Source organism: Arabidopsis thaliana, chromosome 4, assembly GCF_000001735.4.
Source record: "Arabidopsis thaliana chromosome 4, partial sequence".
NCBI lineage: Eukaryota > Viridiplantae > Streptophyta > Magnoliopsida > Brassicales > Brassicaceae > Arabidopsis > Arabidopsis thaliana.
This window is the reverse complement of record NC_003075.7, coordinates 1,213,279-1,223,842: the sequence shown is the minus strand read 5'-3', so window position 1 is coordinate 1,223,842 and position 10,564 is coordinate 1,213,279. Positions and strand designations below refer to the sequence as shown.

At 38.2% G+C, this 10,564-nt stretch overlaps 3 protein-coding genes across 4 annotated transcripts; all 3 read left to right on the top strand.

Moving 5' to 3' along the window:
• Positions 1-225: 225 nt before the first annotated feature.
• On the top strand, positions 226-2,826 carry AT4G02750 (Tetratricopeptide repeat (TPR)-like superfamily protein). Its single transcript, NM_116509.2, has one exon. The coding sequence runs from the start codon at positions 382-384 to the stop codon at positions 2,725-2,727; it is 2,346 nt and encodes a 781-aa protein (NP_192184.1). The 5' UTR covers positions 226-381; the 3' UTR covers positions 2,728-2,826.
• Positions 2,824-6,254, top strand: AT4G02740 (F-box/RNI-like superfamily protein). 2 transcript variants are annotated; one of them, NM_001340398.1, is made up of 12 exons: positions 2,824-3,323; positions 3,537-3,712; positions 3,889-3,996; positions 4,408-4,518; positions 4,721-4,809; positions 4,884-5,005; positions 5,101-5,165; positions 5,260-5,332; positions 5,415-5,477; positions 5,569-5,630; positions 5,723-5,791; positions 5,901-6,253. In NM_001340398.1, the coding sequence occupies exons 1-12, from the start codon at positions 2,898-2,900 to the stop codon at positions 6,085-6,087; spliced, it is 1,551 nt and encodes a 516-aa protein (NP_001329758.1). In that variant the 5' UTR covers positions 2,824-2,897; the 3' UTR covers positions 6,088-6,253. The 2 variants fall into 2 exon arrangements, with proteins under 2 accessions (NP_001329758.1, NP_192183.2); NM_116508.4 differs by having other exon boundaries at positions 2,909-3,323; positions 5,901-6,254.
• A 79-nt stretch (positions 6,255-6,333) lies between these two features.
• Positions 6,334-8,751, top strand: AT4G02735 (F-box SKIP17-like protein; the record flags this gene model as incomplete). Its single annotated transcript, NM_001340397.1, has 10 exons — positions 6,334-6,693; positions 6,923-7,098; positions 7,208-7,294; positions 7,390-7,460; positions 7,793-7,902; positions 7,977-8,041; positions 8,128-8,200; positions 8,278-8,340; positions 8,511-8,560; positions 8,682-8,751. 10 exons carry the CDS (start codon positions 6,334-6,336, stop codon positions 8,749-8,751), a joined length of 1,125 nt encoding a protein of 374 aa, NP_001328771.1.
• Between the last annotated feature and the right edge of the window lie 1,813 nt (positions 8,752-10,564).

Here is a 10,564-nt window from a genome sequence, read left to right as displayed (position 1 = left end):
AATCTTGGAACCATCTTTAATTCTTTATCGTCACTGTCAAATGAGCGACCGTGACAAATATTTTTTAATTATATTTATTGTTTATTAAAATTACAATGAATAATTTTAAAGACGTCGAGATATTTAACTCTAAGTAATTACAATTAGATATTTAACTCTAAGTACAACATATATATAGTGTTTACAGTAGGTTTTAACTCTTAAGTAATTACAATTAGATCCTTCATCTTTATTATGCCTTACAGTCGAGATATTGACTGAATGATCATTGAGAAATTGATACGACCTTGAGAAAATCTCAGATTATGCATTGTTTGTTTGTGATAAAACTTTCTGTGAAATCCACGGAGACGATCCTTTGACAATGTTTTCATTTCAGTAATGGAAATAAACAAGTTTCGTGCTCTTTCGCGGCGAGCTCAGCAGCTACATTACACATCCTTGAATGGACTTAAACGAAGATGCAACAACGCACACGGTGCAGCTAATTTTCACTCGTTGAAGAGAGCTACACAAACCCAAATCCAGAAATCGCAGACCAAACCTCTCCTTAAATGTGGAGACTCGGATATAAAAGAGTGGAACGTTGCTATAAGCAGCTACATGCGTACTGGAAGATGCAACGAAGCGCTTCGTGTCTTCAAACGCATGCCTAGGTGGAGTTCCGTTTCTTATAACGGTATGATTTCTGGTTATTTGAGAAACGGTGAGTTTGAACTCGCCCGGAAGTTGTTCGATGAAATGCCTGAACGAGATTTAGTTTCCTGGAATGTGATGATTAAAGGGTATGTACGGAACAGGAATCTTGGGAAAGCGAGGGAATTGTTTGAGATAATGCCTGAGAGAGATGTTTGTTCGTGGAATACCATGTTGTCGGGTTACGCTCAGAATGGTTGTGTTGATGATGCAAGGAGTGTTTTTGATCGAATGCCTGAGAAGAACGATGTATCGTGGAATGCATTGCTCTCTGCTTATGTTCAGAATAGTAAGATGGAGGAGGCTTGTATGTTGTTTAAGTCAAGAGAGAATTGGGCGTTGGTTTCGTGGAACTGCTTGCTTGGTGGGTTTGTTAAGAAGAAAAAGATTGTTGAGGCAAGGCAGTTTTTTGATAGTATGAATGTGAGGGATGTGGTCTCATGGAATACGATCATCACTGGTTATGCACAGAGCGGGAAAATCGATGAGGCGCGGCAGCTATTTGATGAGTCTCCTGTTCAAGATGTCTTTACATGGACAGCAATGGTGTCAGGATATATACAAAACCGGATGGTGGAAGAAGCGAGAGAATTATTCGACAAAATGCCAGAGAGAAACGAAGTGTCATGGAATGCCATGCTTGCAGGATATGTGCAGGGCGAGAGAATGGAGATGGCAAAGGAATTGTTTGATGTTATGCCTTGTAGAAATGTTAGTACATGGAACACGATGATAACTGGATATGCTCAGTGTGGGAAAATTTCTGAAGCTAAGAACCTTTTTGATAAAATGCCAAAGAGAGATCCGGTCTCTTGGGCAGCTATGATTGCAGGGTATTCGCAAAGCGGACACAGCTTTGAAGCTCTTCGTTTGTTTGTACAAATGGAGAGGGAGGGAGGTAGATTGAATCGGTCTTCGTTTTCATCTGCTCTAAGCACATGTGCAGACGTTGTTGCTCTCGAGCTCGGGAAGCAATTGCATGGACGATTAGTTAAAGGTGGGTATGAGACTGGGTGCTTTGTTGGGAATGCGCTTTTGTTGATGTATTGCAAATGTGGAAGCATAGAAGAAGCTAATGACTTGTTTAAGGAGATGGCTGGGAAGGACATTGTCTCTTGGAACACAATGATTGCAGGTTACTCAAGGCACGGGTTCGGAGAAGTGGCTTTAAGGTTCTTCGAGTCGATGAAGAGAGAAGGACTGAAGCCAGATGATGCTACCATGGTTGCGGTATTATCTGCATGCAGTCACACAGGACTTGTTGACAAAGGCAGGCAATATTTCTATACGATGACTCAAGACTATGGCGTAATGCCTAACTCACAGCACTATGCTTGCATGGTTGATCTTCTTGGTCGAGCTGGGCTTCTAGAAGATGCTCACAATCTAATGAAGAACATGCCCTTTGAGCCAGACGCTGCAATTTGGGGAACTTTACTTGGTGCAAGCAGAGTTCATGGAAACACAGAGCTAGCCGAAACAGCTGCAGATAAGATATTTGCAATGGAGCCTGAAAATTCCGGTATGTATGTTCTTCTCTCTAATCTATACGCTTCTTCGGGTCGATGGGGAGATGTTGGTAAACTACGAGTGAGAATGCGGGATAAAGGGGTGAAGAAAGTTCCAGGGTACAGTTGGATTGAAATTCAGAACAAGACTCATACTTTCTCGGTTGGGGATGAGTTTCATCCTGAGAAAGACGAGATCTTTGCATTTTTGGAGGAGCTGGATTTGAGAATGAAGAAAGCAGGGTATGTTTCAAAGACGAGTGTGGTTCTTCATGATGTGGAGGAAGAAGAGAAGGAGCGTATGGTTCGGTACCATAGCGAGAGACTGGCTGTAGCTTATGGGATAATGCGTGTGTCTTCAGGGAGACCGATCCGTGTGATAAAGAATCTGCGTGTATGTGAGGATTGTCACAACGCCATCAAGTATATGGCCAGAATCACAGGGAGACTGATTATCTTGAGGGATAATAACAGGTTTCACCATTTTAAGGATGGTTCATGTTCTTGTGGAGACTACTGGTGAATGATGATTCCATTTCATCTTTGATTCAATCTAACCATTGACCAATTATACGTAATCAACACACATTGGAAGAATTAATTTGTTAACTTAAACATGCCAAATTGAAAAACTATAATGTTGTTTTTAGTACATAAATATCCCTACAGAAAATCCACATAATTTGAAAAGAAATGAAAAAAATAAAAAACGAACCCGGAAGTTTGGACCTTGGAGGCGGAGCCATTTATAAACAACACTCGAGAAAACGCTTGAGAAGACGTATTCAACGTTGGGTTGGTTCCATGGATCCTCCCACCCAAAGCCATAACTCGGTCCGTACTGTTCCAGGCTCGAATCATAGCCACACCGATTTGATTATCTCATCGTTCCTTTCGTTTCCAGATTCCTCTCCGATCTCCATTAGCAATTCCTTCGATCGAGTCCTTGATAGAGCTCTCGCCTCCGCTTCCGCTGATGAATCCGTTCAGGATCGTCTCGTCGATCGTACTCTCGAACTCGCGTCGCTTCTTCTCGATTCCACTAGGCGTTGCTTCCGTAAGCGAGCTTCTGTTCACAATTCCAATTCCTGGTCCCTCCCTCCAGAACTTACCATTAAGGTAACAACCAAATCGGAAAATTTCTCGAAACTTTATTGAATCTAGAGGCGATGATGTTGATGATTCTCAAATTATGCTTTGTTCGTGAAAACTTGACACATTTGCGTTGTTGAATCCATTGTGATTTGTGTTCAATTTTAGGAAGAGTTGGAATTTTAGGATATGTCATCTTTAGTGGTTTCTCATGTTACTCTGTTTAATTTGATTATTCAGGTCTTTTCGATGCTTGATACAAAGTCTATGATGCAAGCAGCTGTGTGCTGCACCATGTTCAATAAATGTGCAATGGACCGTTTATGTTACTCCCACATCGACCTGACAACGTCTGCTAGATATGCTGATAAAGGAGTTGTGTCTACTATGATCAATCGGGCTGGTAAAGAACTCAGGTGAATTTTTGTGTCTTCAAACAACCAACCAATGTGATTTTATATTTCTAATTGCTGGTATAAAACCTACTGAGTTCAATGAGATTGAAGAACAATCTGCATATATCTCTTAGCTTTTTTTTGCTTTCTATATTTGAACTTGAATTATATAATCAGGGTTTCGTTTATGCATGCAGATCCCTGAAACTTGGTCGTGTTGTTCGTACAGCTGGATCTGATTCTGCTGCACCTTTGCTTAGCGGATCTTGTCTTTCCCCACTAGCATATAATCATGGTTTTCTTGGGTATTGGATTCGTTACCTGTTTACTTGTCTTGTCCTGTCTAAACTTAGCTAAAGGAGATAAGGTTGATAAACGAACATGTGGAATTAAGGTTATAGTTTTTATAGATAGGAAAGATCTAGATCAGGAAAAACATGCCTTACAATTTTATCAGGCTCTCTTATTTCTAAAACTCATTGTTTATGGCTGATGCCTTAGGTGGAAAATAAAATTTGAAACCAAGAATCAAGCATGAGACCAATTAAAAGAAAAAACCTATTATTTATATCCTGAAATATTGTCTATTCCCTTTGATTATCCATTTGAAAGTGATTCAAAATCTCTATCACTATTAAGGCTTCTCTGAGAAATTGTTGTCTATTTCATGTGCACTTAATCTTCTAACTTGGTATTTTGTTTCTTCATTGAACTAGGAGTCGCTTGAGAAGCCTACGGCTTTACAATCTCAGACCTATAAAATACAGGTCCTTATGCGATGCGTTGTCAGTTTGTCCAAATATCACTGATCTGAGGATTGTGGGATTGTAAGTTGTCTTTGAGTGCCTGCTTGTCTGTTATGAATTTCAAGAATTTCTCCTTTTTTTCTCCCTTTGTCCAGAGGTTTCATATTGTCATCTTCTATGCTTTCGGGTTGTTACTACTTCAATGTCTGTCGACTTTCAGTTCTGCTAATTCGTTAAGCAACATTGTCTCCTGTTTTACGTTATTTCGTGTTTCATGTGACAGGTATAACTTAACCGAGGAGCTATTTAATTCATTGACAAAAAAATGCCGCTTAATAGAGCACCTGTTCTTAGAGACCTACGGTTATCCACGTAAAGCTTTTCCACTGTGAAGCTTTCCTTTTTGTTACTTCCAAGTATCCTCAAGCTCACCTATTGTGTGACAGGTACGTTAGAGAGTAAAGCAGGATCATCCTTAGTAGAGTTTGTGACCAATTGCCCCAACTTAACGTCCCTGACGCTCATACGTTTTGGACTAACCGATGACTGGGCCCGAAATCTTGCTGAGGTATGACTCCTTTTTTTATCTTTCTGGTAATTCTTCTCTCTTCATCTAATCTATGCTTTTACAATGGCAAAAACATAACTGGATGTTATTTGCAGAGTTGTCGTAAACTGAAGTACCTGAATTTGTCCCGATCACCTACAATCAAGGGTCGTTTTTTGAGGTAAAGACACCAAAATGTTAAAAGTAAAATTTCCGCTAGAAGTCATTTTATAAAGCAAAATCTCACTCACATAGCAAGGAAATATTGTTGGTAGGGAGTTGGGACTTAGCTGCAAAGAAAATCTACTCAAGACTCTAATATTGCGCAGCTGCCCAAAACTACAGGAGGTAAGAGACTAAAAGCATAAACAAGTTTTTTAGTTGTTTCATCAGAGTCTTGGTCTGACACTCACTGACCTCGATATTTCAGAAAGAAGTATTGGAATTCTGTAACTCACTACTCACAGGGAACTTCAAATCCATTCGGCAAATTGTAAGTTCTAACGGAATTATGACAAACTCTGTAAATGAAAGATATAGCTTGGATTACACTTAATCGTCTTCTTCTTGGTTTACTCTAATAGGATGTTTCAAGTAACAGTGGATTAGCTTCTTCAGACAGGGGCAAGAGATGTAACAAACCAAAGTAACCGATTGATCCTTCATTTTCTTATTTAGATACTTAGCATTGTAATCGAGCTAACGGCTCACTTGGTTATATATTCCATAAAATTGTAGCTTTCCTCTGGAGAGGCTGAAAGAAGAAAGATCAGATGTCACATTTGTGGCGGATTTTCCATCAACAAGGTCTTCTTGGTTATCCCTTACTATATAGACTTTTTAAAATTAACATTTGTTTGAAGCTATTAAAGTCATTGAATTTAACGATGGGGTTTGTGTCTGCAAAAAATTTCAGTTCAGGAAAGCGTTATGGTGTGTGCGATGAAGAAGAGCTGAGGCTGATAGAGATGATGGAAGCTGAGGACGATGAAGTGGACGAAGAAGATGACTCGGATGACGACACTGACGATGTATCGGATGAAGATGAGTCAGAAAATGATGATGACATGGGAATGGGATTTGATGTCGATTATTTGTTGTGATTAGTGTTTGGTAATCGTTAGTATTTCTTATTGAACTAGTCTAGTCCAAAGGGAAGTTCTTTGTTTCTTTCCTTCTTATTGGGAAATACAAACATACCATATCATTAAACGAATTTGAAAAATGTGACGTTGTGGTTTTGTTCCAATTATAAAAGTACTTTTAGCAATTATTAATCCAGAAAATTAAAAGCAAGACCACATATAAATTACTCTGCAACACGTCCCGAATTCGTTTCCAAAAACGTTATGGATACTCCAAACCCTAAGCGACAGTGCTGTGATGCTTTCTCCTCGATCCAAAGACCTAATTCTGTTACTATAGCTCCAGATTTCAACCAGAATGACTTTGATTCGACTATCTCCTCTTTTCTTTTGTTGCCTGATTCGCCATATAATTCTATTGGTTGCTCTTTCGATAGAGTGCAAGGTCAAGTTCTCGACTCTGCTTCCAAAGCTTCCGGTGATGATTCCGTCAGGGATCGTCTCATCGATCGTACTGGCAAACTCGCATTTCTTCTTCTTGAATCCACCAAACGATTCTCTCGAATGCGCGCTACTCACTACAATTACAATTCTTGGTCCCTCCCTGATGAACTCACCATTAAGGTAATGAATTTTCTACGTTGCTTTAGGGCTCTCTTTTTTTTCTTGGGAGGCAATTGATCGATTCTACAATTACTACAATGTTTTAGATGCAATCTAAAGATCTGTGTTCTGTTTTGGGGGTAGATGAAGAGAACTAGAGTCTTGTGTTTGGACAGGAGATGTTGTCTTATTTACTTGAGGATATGATTTCTTGAGTGATAAGTCTCACGTATTGTATTTACAAAATCAGGTGTTTTCGGGGCTTGATACAAAGTCTCTGATGCAAGCTTCAGCATGTTGCACCATGTTCCGCAAATGTTCTATAGACCCTTTATGTTACTCTCACATTGACTTGAAAATGGGTGGCAAACGCATTTTTGATGAAATTGTGTGTAGTATGATTCACAAAGCTGGAACAGAACTCAGGTGTGTAATCTTGTTGCATTAATTAGAATCTTCTCTCTGCTTTCTTTTTTGTTTGAATTTTGTGTTTTGTGTGATTATCTCTTGCATGCGGTTTCTTTTGTGCATGCAGATCCCTTAAACTCGGTCGTGTTATATCTTCACGCAAAGGATCTTCGTTCACAAGCACTTGTCTTACCTCAGTAATTCGTAATCATGGGTATTTTTCTTGATTACCAAGTGATATTGTTTGAATCTGATTGTCCAAATTTGATCTTCTCATTGGTATTATTTGTCTTTTCTCCATTCAACTAGTGGTCTCTTGAGAAGCCTACAACTTTACAATCGTATCGACAGGAACCAAGTCCTTATGCGCTTTGTTATCAGTCTGTCCAAATCTCACTGATCTCATGATTGCTAATTTGTAAGTTGTTTCGTGGAGCCTACATGTAGCTTTTTAGTTTCATGAATTCTCAATCTCAATTCTACAACTTAACACTCTTTTTTTTGTTTCCATTATTTGATGTTTCAAGTGACAGGAAAAAAATTCTAGAGCAAGTACTAAAGACGCTCACTAAAAATCCTCGCTTGATAATAGAACGTTTAATCTTACAGAACAATATCGACTTAATTCCTGCATCAGGTAAACTTTTTCCACTGTGAAACTTTCCTCTCTACTTCCTCCCTGGTTGGCTCAAGCTCAACCAATATGTGACAGGTGTATCTTCTTCAACCGTTGAGGCATTTGTTACCTCCTGCCCCAGCTTAACTACGCTAAAGCTCGTAGGTTTTGGACTAAAGGAAGAAACAGTCAGAAATCTTGCGGAGGTATAGCTTCCTTTTAGTATTTCTTTCTCTTTTACTTCACTTGGTACCACTAAAACATTTAAATGTTTTTGCAGGGTTTTCCTAAGCTTACATACATGAATCTGACTAGAACGCCTGGAATTAGTGGTCGGTTTTTGAGGTTTGTGGTGAACGATCAAACATTAATTACAATATCTTAAGTAGTTTCTTATTATTCTTTAGCAAACTATTGTGATGCTCGATCAGGGATTTGAGAACTATCGGCAGAGACAGTCCAATCAAGACTCTAATATTGCGTGACTGTCATTGTCTAGATAGGGTAAGTATAAAACACACTAAGTTTCAATTTTGCATCTTGTACTCCTAATGTTTCTGAAAATGTATGTCGATATCCAGAGAGAAATAGGGTATTTTTTGGATTCACTTCTCAATGGACACTTCAAATTCATTCGACATATTGTAAGTTGATATGTTTTTTCTTTTCAACTATGTGTATGCTAGTCTTTTATATATTTCACTACTTTTTTAAAATTGTATGACCCAAAAGTTACCTTGCTTTTAAACTTGATTTGTTTTTGCAAATGACCTCACTCACAAGTCATAATATCTTCCTTGATTTTCTCTAGTAGGACGTAACAAGTGAAGTTGCTGATGGGGGTAGGGAAATTATCATAGGAAAGTAAGTAGATTGTTTTAGTTTCTTTTTTTTTTTTATATATTGTACCATTTATAATAACACAACTATATATGCCTACTAATGACACAATTGTTTGTGTGTGCATGTGTGTGTTTGGATGTAGGTATATTATAACGAAGCTGAAAGAACAAAGATCAGATGTCACAATTGTAGCCAAATCTGTTTGTTTTTAGCTAAATCTAGAAACATAATAATTTGTATCAAATTTAGTGGTTTTGGTTGTAAATTCAGATCAAAAGATTTCTTGGGCAGATTTTAACTTGCTTTTTTTTAACCCATGGAATGGGATTGTCATCAAGTGCGCGATACTGTTCAAGAAAAACTTATAACTACCAAACACATTTTTACCAATAACCAAGTCACTGATCTCTTCATGACTTCACCAAGGCTCTACCAAGACCAACGTTCGAGAGGTTCTTGTCCATGCTTGGTGTTTGGAATTTCGTACCAACGTTATTACCAATGTTCGAGAGGTCAATTGACACCCATAAGGACCATATACCTCCACCCCACGTAGGTGCACCTCTCGAACGTTCAACCGTTGAGGCGTTGTTTCCTCCTGTCCTAGCTTATAACTTGGCTAACGCCGAGGTATGGCTTCCTTAAGTTTTTCTTATTCTTTTGATATTTCTTCTCTCTTCATTTGTTTAACAACGGATATGGATTGGCTGGAAGTAATTAGGATATCTAAAATTATTATCCAAATTTTAATAGTTTTGAAAAACTTTGTATAATACTTAATTATATCGAAAGTAATTTTATGTAATTTATTACATGGCCCTACTTTTATTATGGGTTAGTATATCTGATTATTGCAAAAATAAAAGCATTTGCAATGTTGCCCACCAAAAACCCTAACCCTAGTCCCTTATCTGATTCTCCAGATTTCAATCAAAGCCACTTGGATTCGATAATCTCCTCCTTGGTTACATTTCTGGATTCTCCATCTCTCTCCATAAGCTCCTCCTTCGAGTACTTGATCATCTTCTCTCCTCTAATGATGAATTTGTTCAAGATCAACTCAAACGACAAACGCTTTTGGGCGAGTTTATGGATAAGTTTTAATCAGTTATATTATTTGAAAAAACCAGAATAATTTTTTATTGATATGAAGCACTATAGAATATCATCTTTTGAATCTCTACCTAGCTAGAGCCTGGTCTCTTATCTCGGAACAATCTTCAGATTCAAACCACTCTATGAGTTTGGCTCCATCTAGCTAAGTCATGTGCTTTAATAATGCTTCTCAAAGCAAAAGATGGTGTGCATGGTTTCCATATAAAGATGTATTAAATTCTTCTTAAACATAATCCTTTGAGAGATTCTCCCTCCGTCCTGATTCAAGCCGGTAATCTTGAAAGATATGATTGACAACTTTAATTAACCTCTTCTTAGATGGTTTGATAGAAAAATATAATGTCACGCTGATGAAGGTGATAGGACAAATATCACCAAAAAGTTGGCCACTAATGAGCAATCCATAAGAGACATAGGTTATATGAAACATAATCCATTGGATCCATCTTTCTGCATGCCCCAACTTCTTCATATTTTCTCAACAAAGGTCCCCCATTATAACCTGTCATAACCGTTTATCATTCCGATTTGATTTGAGGCAATGTGACCTTTGTATGCAGTAGAGCATGGAGAGCTACCAAAATATTATCAGAAAAAGAACTCTCGGTCATAACATCTGGTCTAGTGCATGAGCCATCTCAAACACTGCCTTCATCTCTGATATGGAGACTGGTTTGATCAGTTGATCATTCTTCTCGGTCGCCTCTTCAGGCTCTAGACCTCTCAAAATCCCAAACATCACTCTCATCTGGGCACTCACAATCTTAGTGGATAAAAAGTTAGAGAAGTACTTGCAGTCCATTACACCCGTCTCCTCTTTCTTATATCTCTTCAGATTGATATCTTTATCAATGAGGTAGTGAATTATGTTGTTTTATCTTCTCTATTTTTTTACAACATGAAAGAGTT